Below are 16699 nucleotides of genomic sequence, written 5' to 3'. Positions count from 1 at the left end.
TCCACCTGCCCTTTAAAAGCTCTGATTCATGCTAGCAAATGTGTCCAAAACAAGATTTTATTCCGAGGCTCCTTTGCCCTTATCCTCTTCTCCATGCTTCCCGGTAATTGTTATTCAGTGAATGGCCTGATTGTTTGCAGTTTAAATATATTTGCATGCTGCGGGCAGCCTCTGCTTTCAGTGATTTCATTTATCTGGTGAATTACATGAAATTTCTTTTTTTCATCATTATTATTATTATTTTTTGTTTGTTTTTTAACGTTTTAATTAATTTTCTGAAGGACATCACCAAAACAAACAAGATCAGTTCTATTCAGGCATTAACCTTTAGTCCTTTTAATCAGTGCTGTGCTGCTAGATTAGGTCTTTACGTCAGAATATATCAGATTAAGTAAAGATTAGAAAAAATGTCTGATTTGTTAGTTTATTACTGTCCATGCAAATAGAGCCAGAGTTCAAGCATGCGTGCAGTGCATTGTTATATAGCTGCAGTATTTGCCATACTGCTCACGCAACTGCTCACATAACCAGTAGACAGCACGGTAAAGAACAGGATTCCTGGATGTGGACTGATGGGATTTTAATAAAGAACACGATGCTACACTGACACTTGACCTTTGTCTCTACATCCGTGTTTTCAATTCTGTCCTCACTTGATGTCAGTAGTTAACCTTTGGAAATACTAACTGGAAGGTGTTGTTGCTGCTGTGTAGTCTCCTGTAGCTTTTAGCACCTCACAGTGTGTCTGTCATGTAGCTTTCCTTCTCGTAAGTTTGTTCAGTTTATTTTTACTTTGTATTCCATGACACTTGCCAAATGATTAAATGTGTTATGATTCTTAACTTTATTTAACTTGGATATAAGTAAAGATAAGATAAGATAAGATAAGATAACCTTTATTAGTCCCACACGTGGGAAATTTGTTTTGTCACAGCAGGAAGTGGACAGTGCAAAAATTAGAATAAAATAAAATAAGAATAAATACAGTACACAACTGTACAGAATAGAATAAAATAAAATACTATATACAGTAGAATAAAATATACAATAAGATAAAAATAGAATACAAATGCTTTATACAAGTGAGTAAAAATACAACGATGCCAGAAAAGATTATTGCACATTAGTGTTATTGCACATTTGTGGATGTGTGTGTTTGATCATTTGAAGTCTTTGTTGTGGAGTCTGACAGCAGTGGGGAGGAAAGACCTGCGAAATCTCTCCGTCCCACACCGTGGGTGCCGCAGTCTCCCACTGAAGGAGCTGCTCAGTGCTGTCACAGTCTCATGCATGGGGTGGGAGATGTTGTCCAACAGGGATGACAGCTTAGCCGCCATTCTCCTGTCACTCACCACCAGTGTTGGGACTAACGCGTTATTAAGTAACGCGTTACAGTAACTACGTTATTATTGTGGTAACGAGCACGGTAACTAGTTATTATGCCAAAACCAGGAACGCGTTACTCGTTACTGGGATTTAGATAGGCTCGTTACTCGTTACTTCGTGTGGTGGATATCGCGGAGCTTCCGCAGATTCAATAACATTAGCAAGTGGTGGAAGCCAGCAGGTGGATGAAGGAAAAGGGAGGCAAGAGGAGAGACCCGAAGCGGCCGCCGGTCCGCGTGTCAGGTGAACTGAACTTCAGGTAAGAAGTTATGACCTGCAGTCTATCGGAGTCAGATATAAACCAAGTTTAGGTGGAGTTTATTTTCGGTATGCTGACATTTTCGTACTGCGTGCTAGCTAGCATGACGGAGTTTCTATACAGCTGTGTGGGTGCTATGTTACTGATGTTGAACTTTATTTTGTTCATAGGTTAATTATTAGAGTTGCCAACCGTCCCCTAAAAAACAGAATCGTCTTGTATTCAGAGAAAATATTACGCGTTTCGTACTGAGGTGAAAAGGAACACAGTTTGTCCCGGACTTCAGCTACAATGAAAAAGACACAAAGCTGAAGCTGCACAGCTGCCTCTTCTTCTCTCATTCTCTCCTGTTTCTACTTCAATCACGAAACTGATCAATGATCAGCTGATCGGCTTTTCTCTCTTGTTTATTTATCGCCCACTTTGCGCCAGAAAGAGGAAACCAGCGGATGTCGCGTTAAACAACAGCAGCACGTTTAAGCTTGATCAGCTGTTGTTAGAATTTATTTAATATTAATTTCTAGTATCAGCTGATGTTTGCTGGAGCCACAGCTGTAAAGCTGCTGGTCATGATATCAGTTTGGTTATCTGGTGAGAGGGAAACATGCAGATGAGACCAGGAGATGTCCTTACTGAATCATCAGAGCGTGATGGAGAAACAGGTTTACCTTTTAGGTGACATGGATGAGTTGAAGGGAAGTTATAAACTGTTTCTGAGAGACAAATAACACCAGGATCCTTTTCTAAGTAGCTGACAGCTGGTAACTGTGCAGGGGCGGATCTAGCAAAGTGTTGCCAGGGGGCCAGGTAGGGCATTAACAGGGAAAGGGGGGCACAAGGAAATACTTTTCTTTATTATTCTCATTTAAAATGTCTCGCTTTAAAAAAAAATAATTATCTGAGTCTTACAACAAACAATTGATAGATTGATATATACCATCAGAACAGTGTACATCACTGTCACAACAGTGTTTATTTTCATTCAAAGGCTTTATGATTTTTCCTATAATGGCGGGCCGGTCTCTAGTCAAAATGCCCGTGACGATTGTTTTGTCCCAGTCCAGCTCTGTATGCAGCTCATCTGCAGTCTGGTGTTACCTACATCTTCCTATTCAGAAGGCAGAATTTCCAAGTTCTGAGTACAATCAAAAGCACCACGACTGCAGTTTTTGTGTTGGATGTAAAAAGCAGGCTAGAATCATGGCGGCGGTCAACGACGGTCCAGGCGTGGGATTTCTCTCGTTAGAGTTATGAGTCCAGTCCAGTTTGCTGTTCAGATGAACACCAAGGTACCTGTAGCTGTCCACAGCCTCAATGTCCATACCTTGGATGTTCAGTGGTTCCAGTGGAGGATGCTTGTGCCTGCGGAAGTCTACCACCAGCTCCTTGGTTTTACTGGCATTGATCTGGAGGTAGTTCAGCTGGCACCAGTCCACAAAGTCCTGAGTCAGTCCTCTGTACTCCTTGTCGTCCCCATCAGTGATGAGGCCGACTATTGCAGAGTCATTAGAGAACTTCTGCAGGAAGCACTGGGTGGAGTTGTGGGAGAAGTCTGCAGTGTAGATGGTGAAGAGGAACAGAGCCAGAACCGTTCCCTGTGGGGCCCCCGTACTGCAGACGACCCTGTCCGACACACAGCCCTGAGTCCTCACATACTGTGGTCGGTCGGTGAGGTAGTCCAAAATCCAGGTAGTGAGGTGATGGTCCACTCCCGAGTTCTCCAGCTTGTCCTTCAGAACCGAGGGAAGAATAGTGTTGAAGGCACTGGAGAAATCAAAGAACATGATTCTCACAGTGCTCCCAGCGGTCTCCAGGTGAGCAAGGGAACGATGTAGGAGGTGAATGACGGCATCATCCGCTCCAATGCCAGGCTGGTAGGCAAACTGAAGTGGGTCCAGTGATGAGCTCACAAGGTGCCGAAGCTGAGCCAGGACCAACCGCTCCAGGGTCTTCATCAGGTGGGATGTCAGAGCCACCGGCCTGTAGCTGTTGAGGTCCTTGGGGCGTGAAGTCTTTGGCACTGGTACAACACAGGAGGTTTTCCAGAGCTGTGGGACTCGTCCCAGCCTCAGGCTGAGGTTGAAGAGGTGCTCCATCACCCCACACAGTTGGTCCGCGCAGGACCTGACGACCCTCGAGCTGATGCCATCTGGGCCCGCTGCCTTCTTGCCATTAATCCTCCTCAGTTCCCTCCTAACCTGGGTGATTGAGAGAGACAAGCTGGAGCCTTGTGTTGAGTGTGTATTGGATGCTGTTGTTGGGGGTGGGGAGGGGTGAGCAGGGTGAATAGAGGAGGTGTGAAACTGCTTGTTAATGCAAATATCTAATCAGCAGGTCAGCGCATTTATGCATGTAGATACGACCTACTTGAAGTTCAAACTTAGTGTCAAAATGAGGAAGAAAGCTGGGGTTTTGAATATGTGGCGTAGTTGTTGGTGGCAGATGGTCTGGTCTGACTATTTCAGAAATTGCTGAGCTACTGGGATTTCCCACACAACCATCTCTAGGGTTTGCAGAGAATGGTCAGGAAAAGAGCAAATATCCAGTTTGGCAGTTCTCTGGGTGAAAATGCCTTCAAATAGAGACTGTTTATAATCAAGGTATGCAGAAGAACACACAACATGTCAAGCCTTGCCCAGATGGGCTACATCTGGTTTTGTGAACGTGACAGTGAGTATATTAGGGGTGGTAGTGGTGATATATATTTTCAGTGATATAGCAGGAAATTAACTAGGCATGTAATTGTTTTCTTTCTCTTTTCCCCCCTTATTTTTCAACTAACCTATAGTTCACAAGAGCATAATAAACCTGGACATTCTGTTTTTGGTGTGCCACCCCAATATTTTTAGTGGCCACCATATGGCCACCCCTATGAAAAAAATCTGGAGGCGCCCCTGATAGTATACCAAAAAACAGCATTATATTTACATATATGATAAGCTGAACTGCTTACTTAACATAACATGCCAGTGCAGTTACTGCAATCCATTCATTGGATAATAATTAGTAACTTGCATTGTGTGTTATATAGTTTCTTAAAATATACATTCCCAGTAGTTGGGTCTTTATTTTAAAGCCTTTACAAACATTTACATTAAAAGCCATTAATTCATAATATTCAGCTTTCATGAATTAGTGGAACAACTGTTATTTAATTTGGCTTTTAATGATAAACTGCAAATTACGAACAATGATTTCAGGCTCTCCTTTATTTCTGCTGTCAAACTGGAGATGGTACAACTGATGAAAATGGACATGCACACTTTTCCTCGAATCCATTATGAGTGACTTGGCACACCGATTACATCTGTTTTCTTATGATTTCATTTGTCCAACTGTGATGTATCCCTACAGTGCACTTGCTGTCTTCAATCACAGTATTGTTCTGTATACAGCTGTGCTGCACCGTGCGTCCAAGACACTTAACATTTTCTGGGATGTTTTGACAGCTTTAAATTTCAGTCAAACCACCTGATTGACTCCAGAGCCCTTCAATTTCCTGACAGGAAATAGTTTCAATGACTCTAAAGTTTTAAGCATAACAGTCATGCTACTATAAGACAGCAGCTCACTGACTTTTCTGTTGAGAGGCTGACTTGTTGGTGGGAAATTATCAGTATGCACTAGGCTTACATCTGCAAAAGGTCCTCACCTAAACCAGGATTTATTCTGCACATGCACACACTTCCTGTCCGAGCATTTAGTGCAGCTACATCGATTTGTTCTGGCGCTATGATGTTATTTCAGGAAATTACATTTAATATGCTTTAGTTCTATTTTGTTAAATGCATACCCTGTAAGCCATACATTATTTATGTCCCTGGGTAACAACACAAAGCTCACATGAATAAAACATAATCATCTAAACTGTGAAAGAAAGCATAAATACAATTCAAATGTATTCCAGAGCCACTCAACATGACACAGCATAAAACAGCAGTGACGGACGTTTTATCTTTACGGGCATTTTATGTTTTTTGCAATGTTCGCAGTCTGAAGATACATTTGACTAAACTTCAGCATCCAGCAGATGTTTGCAAAGGACTGCACTCTATCTTTAAACATCTTTTCCTTCTTATCTTTTGCTTGGGGGGGTTTAGCCTTTGAGGTAGGGCAGTGGAAAGAAGACAGGAAACACACAGTCATGAGTCGATTCAAACCCGGGCATCTGCAATAGCTTTATGGCATTTGGGCCACCTGCTCAACCCAGTGAGCGATACTACTGTTGCTATTTTTGTATTGACCGCAGTCTTTGTTGCTTTGAATAGTAGAAAAAATCCTCTAAATATCAGAAATTGTTTTAATTACTGGAAAAAAAACATGTTGTCTTATTCTTATTGGACTCGTGATTTGAGATTAAATCTGTCTGCTGTGTTATATCTCGTCAGTGGTACGCTAGTCCAGACTACAACCTGTTTGGTCCGTACATGGAGCACCGCAAGCTGCATCCTGACCAGCCCTTCTATATCCTTCACCCTAGCTATGTGTGGCAACTCTGGGACGTGATTCAGGGCAACACCGAGGAGGACATCCAACCCAATCCCCCATCGTCTGGTTTCATAGGTGAGTGCACACTCTGTCTTGCATGCATGCAGTGGGTGCACATGTGATGCACGTCTGTCCCTTCAGCTGCTTCTTTGTTCTTATCTTTGCAGATTGTTGTCTGCTCCTATAGCAGATATATATGCACACACACACACGCGCACACACACACACACGGTTGCTGATAGTGTGCAGGGTTATGTTAAACACCAACACACTCGAAACCAGTATATTTAAACAGCTAGGAATATAGATATGCACTTCACCTTCCTGTCCTGTTGCACTGTGCAAAAGTCTTGACTCACTCCTCATTCCTATACATGTTGCTAGGAAAATGGGAAATTGGTGCTGAAAATTCACACATCCTGAACTCGCTTGCAAAAGCTTTGAAACCACTGTAGCAGGACACTTATATTATCAAACATTAGCCAAAAGAAAGCTTGGATGGACATTTTTTATTGTTTAAAATACATATTACATCACATATATATTTATTACACATGAAATTAAATATTATATGTTACCCTGTAGCTAACCACAGTCAGGTTCCTCTTTTAGTCTGACCAGTTTTGCCTCCTATTTAGTATGGATATTTAGTATGTCATGCCTCAGTAGTTAATAATGTGCCTATCAGAACATAAATCCTTGTTTTAAATAAAGCATCAGTTATAAAATATCTAAACAGAATAAACAGCATATTAAAAAAAATAAGTCAATTCAAATACAGCTGACTGCAGAGGGTTGCACATGAGCGCAGAGGAGAAACTGGTCACTCTTTAATCTAATTACACTAATTTTTCAGCTTATTCTAGCAGCTCTGCTGCATCACAACCCAGGAATCCGCGCTTTGGTTTGCCGTGCATCGGGCGACCCACGCTACAGCTGGTTTTCATTGTGATTGCACTTGGTGATAATCTGTAAATCAGTAGCTGATTACACAGCTTAAATGCAAGGCAAAAGAGCTTTACACTGGGGAAACGAAACCCTGCTGAAATGTTAGGCTTGACTGCCTGTATTTAAAATGTCACAATGTTCCTTGGAGGACTCCGTTGTTTATACTCGTCATGTTACTTTAAATTAGACTGTTTTCCACTCAGCTGAGATTTGACCTTCAGGGGGAAATAAAAAGCCGTCACCCATCTGTTGCTGTTACAGGATGTGTTTCCATGATTTGACTCCTTTTTGGTTTTAGACATTGGCGTTTTGTCAAAAGTGATTAAGAAAAACTTATTCTTTTCTGTTTTGTCCTCATTTGCAGGGCTATTAAGAAAACGTTCCTTTTGCTTTTTATAATATTCACAATGTCACACCATCCTCCAGCCTAAATTACAATGCATGATGCACTTTCTTTTTCAGCAGCAGACATATTTATTAAATCAATTGAATCCAGCAATAAAATACAATGAAACTGGTGACGATAATGTTATTTGTGATAACCAGCATTTCTGAACAGACTACTATTAAAATGAATTTCATCTGAGCCACAATTACAAACACAATTTGACTAAACTAGTAACACAGTGCTTTTCTTGCTTTTATTGAACACACTGAGCAGTCAGCTGCATTGCAAGCTGGAAAAAGTAAGCAAAGCTTCAGAATTTTGTTGCTTGCAGCCTCTTTAAGAAGCACCAACCTCAATCACACATTTTCTGAAAGTGCTGAATGACAGTTGCACAAAAGCGAGGAGATATCTTAAGACCATTTATCCAAGAAAATGACTTCACTTCATCAATATTTTCTGCAACTCTATGTCAGTGGGTTGAGGTCTGAGCACTCTGACCTCACTTATAACTTCCTTAATCTTGAGCAGGTCCTGGTCCGTTATAGTTTTAGATCTACAAAAGCAGTAAAATACCGATATCTGCTTTATGTCTTGCTGTTGTCATTTAAGTAAGGCCGGCTAAATGTAATCAGTTTCAATAAATTTGTGCATTGTGTTTCCCAGATATGCCCTTAATTTCCATCAGTCATCAGATCGGAATCATTTTTCTGTTGCTGGTCATACTGGAATATCATTTTGAAACATTGGCCCTTTTATTGTGGAAAGAAGGGGAGATCGTACCTACAAAAACACCTGAGAAGAAACAACTAAATCATAACCAAAGAAGGCAGAGCACAAACACAAAAACGAACACAATTCAATTAAACGCCTTCATGCAGAAAAAAACTGAAGTACACACACGATAAAAGTTGTAATAAGGATAAGGTTCTGGGGCCTTAACCTTTTGTATTCTTTAATATTTACAGCCAAAGCAGCAGGAGGAAACTAGGAAAAGCAGAGTTAAATGATGATTACGTCAGTCTGCTTGCTGATCAAATGACAAGTCTGCGCAGTAACCCCCCATTTACAGTGACACAGCGACTGAAAAGCACCAAGGAACGGGAGCGTTTTTTGTTTTTTTAACTCTTTGTCTAAAATATAAATTTAAAAAAGATCCTGTAGTTCAAAAAAGCAATTCGGCCTTTTTAAATTGCAAGATGAAAACTAAGAATATGTATATATTACACATATTTCAGTATATATAATATATACTGAAATTAATGCAATGCATAATCATCAGTTCAGAAACAGACTAAAACCTTGAACCCACCACAGTGACTATGTGCCCTTTATTAAAAAATATATATATTTTTAATAGACACAAAAACTTGGAAATAAATTTGAATGAAGTTCTTACCTTTTTTGCATGTACTGAACAGGAGAAGGTGCGTGGTGGATGATAAAACTGACTGATACCAACATGTCTGGTTGCATCACACATGGGTGTACATGTATGTGTGCCTTTGCATACTTTACATGCATTTCTGTGGTCGTTTAGCACTTTTGTGTTATGTATAGTAAAAAAAAAGTTTTAAAAGGGCACATTTATGGTCTACAAATACAAGTTTACACATAACACGAAAAAGCACATCTACTTTCTGAAAGCTCTTGTCCACAGTCCACTGGAGTTCACATTCTGGGTTATTCGTGCTTCATTGTGATCGCGGTGATTCCTGTCTGATTAATGCTGATCAGGGGGTGACCTCTGGAGGGTTTGTGTGCTTGGTGTCTGCGGTGCTGTAGCACTGGTTGAGAGCTTCGGTGGAGATCTGGGCGGTGCAGGCCACGGTGTTGCTGTAGACACGGCGGTTAAGGTGGATTACCGTAGTCTTGGAGGGCATCGATGTGTCGCCTTTTTCCTTTGACCAGCGATCGCAGTGAAACAGAATCAGGAAACACCTGTAAAACTTAGAGGGAGAGGAAAGTAGTGGAATCACTGCACACCCACAAGCAGGTGAAGGTGTTTTACAAACAGTAAACTGAACTGAAGCATTTCTAACATGTAGTAAAGAAAAAAATATTTGCATAGGGAAATGGTACTGTCTGGCTAAGTATGCAGGGGAGTATACACATAAGTTCACTTGTTGGCTGTAAATTTATTGGCCACAGTATTCTGACAGGGGTGAAATCGAACATCAGACTTTTTTCTGCTTTGCACTCTAAGTCGGTGGCAGGTTAAAGAGCATTCAGCGTTTGCTCTCAGGCTGTTAGATATCCGTGTTCTCCATTGTTTTAAGGTCTTGAACAGTTTAGGACTGAAGTGTATATGTAAATGAAAATAGCCTAATGGTGTGTTCAGACTGACCGAAATAGTTGGTTTGCTTTTTGGAAACCACAAATATTTTTTAGCCAAAAGCAGAAGCAAAACTGCGAGTAGACGAAGGCACTTTTGGCTGCTCTCATATTTCCCAGAGGATCTCCATGGCGACTGGATCTGCATATTTTGATTTGGCAGAGATTTTATACCCTTTCATACTCTTCCTGACAACAACCGCCTTATTTATCCAGGCAGGGGACAGGCAGCAGGAGTACACTAGTTGTGACCCCCTTTGGACTTTGTCTAAAACACTATACCACAGAGCCGCTAGAAGGAGAACTTCACTATGGTTGAAAACTCATTTATGATTTTGCCAAATTTTCTCCATTCATGCTTTTTTTTTTGCTGCACACATATGCCTTTACATAAACTCTATGTGTAATCTGGCTGTAAATAATTCCTTTAATGTTCCCAAATTGAGCAGGAAGTGATGGTTGGAAAAAGAAAAGGATCTGTTGTCATGGTAAAGCAGATTACCTCCGGCATGTGGCGCTTGATTTCTTTGGAGGTCTATAGCACAGAACTTGGTAAGGTCTTATGACATCCTTAGGATCTTGTGGAAGTGACTCATCCATCCAAATTACAACTCTGTCATCAGTAACTTAGCCCTCAATCATGATGGCAGCTCATCTGTCGGTACCTTACTGTTGGAGGTCTTGCTGCAGCTCTCCCCACTTCAGGTTTTGCACAATGGGGGAGTGGAGAGGTCTCAGAACATATCGTCAGCCATACCACCAAATATAATTACTGCAGAAGGAATAATTATTCTCTCTGACTGAGGAGTCCTTGCTAAAATATACGTGTGAGGTCACTGTTCTTTGTTTTAGTTGCATTTCACAGCGTAAGAAAAATCCAGAACTTGCTGAAGCAGGCAAAGTCGGAGTCTTCATATATTATTCACAGTGTTATAGTTTTCTCCTCCCCTCTTTCAGCACAGTTGAGCTTCACATTCACCTTGCCCATAGTCTCTGCTTGTCCTTTGCACATTTTCAGATCTAATAGAAATTTGTCAAGTTTGTGCTAAATTCTTTTTCCGAAGACGTATCGGATGCCCAAAAGGCTCGCACACCTTTGATAATCAGATTTTTCCCACCAGGCCGTGTATTTATTATCAGCCCACGCTGATAACGACCTTTACGAAAACTGAAAGTATTTACCTTATCTCCTGGCTTTAAGAGTTTCTGTTTTGTGAATGTCACGACGGGTTTGTAACGTCTCTCCTTCGATTCCCGGAGCAGATGAAATAAAACGGATGTCATTAACGTCTCTGTGGCCATAAGATTAGATTTTGGTTTTACCAGATTGCTTCCAGGTGTCAATGTGTGTTTTGACAGTGGTCCTGGGGGACTATTGCCTTAAACAAACTGAGAATAAAAGACAGGAACAGAAGCTTTTAGCATTGTATTTTTCTTTTTTATAATTATATATGTTATTTTTATGTTCTAATAATTTAGTAATGTTTGGACCTCAAATGTTTGGCTAAAAAGTTGAACTCTAATTTAGTTGGCACGTGTTGTGTGAAAATATTTATTTTCTCCTGTATGCTGACATTGCAGGTATCCTCCTGATGATGACGCTGTGCGAGCAGGTGCACGTGTACGAGTACATTCCCTCCATGAGGCAGACGGACCTGTGCCACTACCACGAGACCTACTATGACGCTGCGTGCACACTGGGTGCCTACCATCCTCTCCTCTATGAGAAAAGCCTGATCCAGCGGATCAACATGGGCCCCGTGAGTGACCTCGAGAGGAAAGGACGCGTCACTCTTCCAGGCTTCAGCACCGTGAACTGTGACATCTGATATATGAAGCCTGGCCTCATGAGCCCGGACGTCACACATGCACACACGCAAACACTTCTGGCCTTTTCAGGCTGACCATGGGAGAGGTGCAATAATGCCCCTATAGACAAGGAGGTTGAAGCTTGCAAGTTTCAAATAAGACCCGTGAAGAGCATAAGCCATAGCCCTCCAGGGACGGATAAACATAGAGGTTTCTGAAAGACCTTGTCTTTATCACGATGGTTTACTTGACCAGAGGCTGGAAATTAGAGTCTCCAAGGTGGAGCTGAAAAAAACAAAACTAAAAAATAATATCAAATTTCTCTCTGCTTTAGCTGAGCCACGTTAGCTGTGGAGCTGACTAGGGTAGCAACTGATCTTGTTTTAGGTAGGCAAGTGAGTTTTTAATAACTGGGTGTGTTTCCAGTGGTGTAAAATCTGTGTTTCTCAGTACTATGGATGGTTTTCCACTTTAAGGAACTGTCACTCTTTATAACGGCGAATTGTATAATGATTTTTTTTAATATATACTGGTCCCAAAGGGTTGTGAATAAACAAATCATCCATGTTGAATGTCATAGGTACACAAACTCGACGCAAAAGTACATGCAGAAGAATGCAAACTAAAAGAAAGATGAGAGGAGCTGTCAAAGCTGTCACATTACTGTACATATTCCTGCAAAATCAGCAATTTTGCTTCATAATGAGGGTTGATTTCATACTACTGAGCTTATTACTGAATTATTGTTCTGTGCACGCTGACTGATAACCACCAGTTTGTCACGTTTTGTTTGGGGGTGGGGGGTGGGGTGGGGAGGGGAGGGGGCAAATTGTGTACTTAAATCAGAGTAAACGGGGCCAAAACAGAACAAACAGGTACTCAGAACAGCCATGACCCTGTGCCTAGCAGTCAGCTGAACACTATCCTCGGGTTGCCTTGGGACTGTTCAGATACATGCAGTACACACTCTAGCAGGACTGCAGTACCAATCAGTTCGATGTGTGGAGCAGTAGACTTTCCGAAGTGATGAACATCAGGGGATCCTCCGCTCTGCCTCAGCAATCACCAGCCCCTGTTTGTGCCGGTCAGTTCACTCTCTATTGAATGTAATTTTAACACTGCGTGTTGTGGCCAAACCCTTGCTGGAGCTCACCTCTGCGGGGTTATTTCTTTATTGCGTAACAGCATGAAGTGCATTCCCTACTACTATAAATGTCTCATATTTTCTGAATCCTCTGATATTAGTCTGTACCTAGCTGCAGCTCAGAGTAGAGACAATTACGAAAGAGGAATTTGGACCTGTACTAACCTCGGATTTACTTTGTCTCCAAGGTAGGGTGGATTTTATGTTTACAGAGTGCCGTGTCTTCAGCGAGCTCGGGGTATTCGGTCTGTGGGAATGAGGGCATCTTTTTTTCTTTGTAACAGATTGCACATGTGCCATTCGTTGAGGTTTGTTGAAAGATATGTAAAACATAAAAGAAATGTTGCTTTAAATAGTATGATGTCGCTCTTCAGTAGAAACACTAGAGCGTAGTATCACGTAGATAATAGTTGGTGTTGGCAGGAGCTGGATAATATCTGGAATTTGTCAGTATTTACCAAAGGACATACACTTTTTTTATCCCCCCCCCCAAAAAAAAAATCTCTTTTACGACTTGGACGGCTAAAGAGCTAAAGACATAAGCATGAATCCTTATTTTAACCATGTTTAAGACCAGTTACTGCCACTGATGTTTTTTTATTGGAGTATTTATGTACTGTAAATTTCGATATTATGCATTTATATTTACTAGATTTAATAATCAGATGGCAGTTCAGTAAATTACATAGATGACAAAAGTACTACTTCATATAAAGGGAATTTCTCTAAATGAAGCATTTGCTCATGATCACAAGAGCTTTTTCTTGCACTCGTGTAGCTGGCTCAGTAGAAGTTTTATAGGAATATTTTGCAGTTTTGTTGTGGACATATTTCATTAGATTCATTAGATTTTTTGATTAATTAAATTGGTAGCTGTAGCAGGTGTATGACAAGTGTTTGGGTCATTTTGCAAAAATGTTATGTATTACTTTTATTTTTTTTCAAATCTCACACTTTACTTTTGTGTTGATGCACAATATTCCCCTAATTTCTAGTTAACAATGTAACATAAAACCTTATGCCCACATACCTAACAGCTACACGCGATTACTGTATGGAGGACATGATCTTTCTCTTGGAGCCCCAAAAGCTGACAGCAGAGTTGGTGAATATCAATCGATAGAGCACAAATAAATGAGGTGCCAGTGATTGTTGTGTAGAAACGAGCAACATTTCTTCTTTGTGCGATGCTACGAGTGTGTTCATCTGTGCCTGCTAGAAATCGAGCCTTAGTTGCTCCGTCCGGGTCGCCGTTTACACTCCGGAAGCACCGTTCACTGTTATCTCTGTGTTAGCATGTTTGCCTTTGCAGGTGCTTGTTGGGGTTTGATTTCGTGTTTGCAGCAGTGGATATCGGTCTCTAGCCTGGCCACAGTTTGCACTTTACCATCACATCCATGTCCCTTTGTGCAATAATTTGGGAAATCTGCGCACACCTCTACACTCTGGCGATTTTGTTCCCACACACGAGCATACGTGAAAAGGCACTTTTGTCGTTTTTGTTGGGTTTTTCCCCCTATTTGCTCAAAAAATGAAGAACGTTTGTAATGTGATTAACAACTTGTTGTTTTATTTGTAATGTTATTATTGAATTAGCTCAGTAATGCCACACATTACAGCAATAGTGACAAATGTAATGCGATTGCAGTAACGCATAACTTTGTACTCTGCAGTACACCCAATCCTGACTGTAACAGAGATTTTAAGGTATAGAGGAGGTAGTTTAGATGCTTAATAAAGGACTTGGGATTCTTTTTAAACAATGCAGGTTTTTTCGCTCTGCTGTATGTCTTATAATTGCGATAAACGATAAAATGTGCTTGTGATTGTAGCACACTGAAGGTGTGAAAGCCCTGAACGTATTGTACATGTGCATTGTAGTAACAAGTTACTTTCCAGTGCACAGAGCATGCAATTCAGGAGCAGGGCTAGGTCTTAAACTGTCTGTGCTGTACTGTGATGCAAGTAGGCACCATTGTCTTTAATGTTGTGAAAGGCATTCGTGCTTGCAAGGTTTTCTTTTACTGAAGTGATGTTTTGCAGATTTTATTGCATGCTTGTGGATCACATTCATCTGCAGTGCGGCTATCAGCCGCTCCATGGAAGTGCTTGATCAGGTGCAATGCCTTCTGGCTACTTCATCTTTGCATCTTTAATATTGTGCCAAATCCCATCTTTAATTGTGTTTCAGTTTGGGTGGGTTATTCATGGGATGAGGACTCAGAGTAACAGTAGGACTTCTTAGGTGCTTCTTTCTGCAAAAGTCGAGCTTAACTGAATTTTCTATTCTTTTTAAGACGGGACATTGTAGTCAAACTTGACATTAATGTTCTTTGGTAGTGAAGTAGTGAGTTGAAAAATATGTTTGAAGACATGCGTGTAACATTTACCACTTCGAGCCTCTTTCTGTCTGCTCTTTACTCTCGAGGCCTATTTTTCATGTCGAGTTTTTAACGAGTGTTGTGGGGATTTCTGCACCACACTGCCTCTGAAGAATTGTTCAACATTTATTCTTTCTATAGCTACCTTTTTGCAGATGGGGAAGAGGAAAAGGAGTGAGTACTGAGAGTGATTGTTCTGTTTCCCTTTTAAGAGCCCTAGGGCGTTCTTCTTGATTTTTTTTATTTCTCTTTGGTCAGTGAAATCTCTTGATAATTACACTTGAATTGATATTTAAATCAAGCAGTTCTATGATTTCAGCTGTTGTTTGTCTTTTTCTACCGTGTAAATAAAGCTGTTGTACATGTTCAAGTCTCGATTTTTCAGAATTATAACTATTGATTGTAGGTAAGACACGCACATGCACATAATAGCGACTTACCTGTTTGTTCATAAGTATATAGATGAGGGGGTTGATGACGGTGCTGCTCTTGGCCAGCAGTGAGGGAACCACGCTGGCCACAGGGCTAATGATGTTGGGCGGGCCAAATGTTGCCATCATTGCCACAACACCATAAGGCATCCAGCACAGCAGGTAGCAGGCTGCAGTGGTCAGGACCATGAACAGAATGTGGTACTCTCTCCTCCGGGCTGCAGTCTTTCGGATCTTTCCTACCTGTGAATAACGGAAGAGGAGAGAAAAAAAGGTATTTGGAAAATTTCGATTTGGATTTCCTGAAGTGTGTCTTGTGTCTAAGAAACTTTAAAATCACTTCTTTTTCACTGTGCTGTCATGCAGTAATCACAAACAAAATGCAGCAGTAGCTCACCTGGCTCATCATTCATCACAAATCTTAGGTTATTGTTTTGTGTCATGTATAAAATTTAAAATGATAACTTTCCATGTCACTAGATGATTGCATCCCACAAACTAATTGGACTTAAAATTCTCTGAGAAGTCAGGCAGGCTCCAACAGCCAGGATAAAACCCCCCAACCATCAGTCAATCCCCTATGAGCAAAAACTTGGTGATAGTGGGAAGGAAAAACTCCCTTTTAACATGAAGAAACCGCCAGGAGAACTGGGCTCTGGGACCGTTTGGGGGTGAGGGGAAGTTCTTTCTAATTGTTTTTTGTTTTTTTGTGGGGGGGGGTTGTGCAGCAACACCATGGCACCATGGAGATGTGAAAATGGAAAAAACACAAATGTTACCTTGACCTTTTTTTCAATTTGGATGAAGACCCTTAAAGTGATGTAAGTTTGGTTAAATTCTGACTGATTGGAGCAGTAATAATTGTTCAATTTGTGCATGTACTAACAATTGAACCTTCCCCATGGCATGAGCTAATGGGTCCTTCAGTGAGGGCTAAAAAGGTTATTTTCTGGAAAATTTACAAACCTCCAAAGTACAGTTCACACAGGCCCAAAACCCACCAGTACTCAGGCCAGAGTAATTCCACCTGGCTCCAGGTTTTTTGAGTTAATTAAAACAAATTAATGTGACTTTTCTTTTTGGAATGTGCAGTATGTGAGCAATTTGCAGTACAACAAAAATAATATTAAAAGT

The 16699-nt window shown here is 41.0% G+C and overlaps 2 protein-coding genes across 4 annotated transcripts in view; one reads left to right on the top strand and one right to left on the bottom strand.

Moving 5' to 3' along the window:
- st6gal2a (ST6 beta-galactosamide alpha-2,6-sialyltranferase 2a) overlaps positions 1 to 15504 on the top strand; it is a 48620-nt gene extending 33116 nt beyond the window's left edge. For all 3 annotated transcript variants that reach the window (XM_003452949.5, XM_013276200.3, XM_005457819.4), the window contains 2 exons: positions 6034 to 6208; positions 11382 to 15504. In XM_003452949.5, the coding sequence (XP_003452997.1) occupies positions 6034 to 6208; positions 11382 to 11629 (423 nt within the window). In that variant the 3' untranslated portion in view covers positions 11630 to 15504. The remainder of the gene's footprint in view (positions 1 to 6033; positions 6209 to 11381) is intronic.
- Positions 6220 to 16699, bottom strand: part of tmtops2b (teleost multiple tissue opsin 2b) — a 34338-nt gene continuing 23858 nt past the window's right edge. The window contains exons 3-4 of the mRNA XM_005457818.4: positions 15575 to 15808; positions 6220 to 9415 (exon numbers count right to left, since the gene is read on the bottom strand). Of these exons, the coding sequence (XP_005457875.1) occupies positions 9200 to 9415; positions 15575 to 15808 (450 nt within the window). The 3' untranslated portion in view covers positions 6220 to 9199. The remainder of the gene's footprint in view (positions 9416 to 15574; positions 15809 to 16699) is intronic.

The sequence above is a fragment of the Oreochromis niloticus genome, linkage group LG16, assembly GCF_001858045.2.
Source record: "Oreochromis niloticus isolate F11D_XX linkage group LG16, O_niloticus_UMD_NMBU, whole genome shotgun sequence".
Taxonomy (NCBI): domain Eukaryota; kingdom Metazoa; phylum Chordata; class Actinopteri; order Cichliformes; family Cichlidae; genus Oreochromis; species Oreochromis niloticus.
The sequence above is the reverse complement of the archived record's forward strand: the minus strand, read 5'-3'. Positions and strand labels throughout refer to the sequence as shown.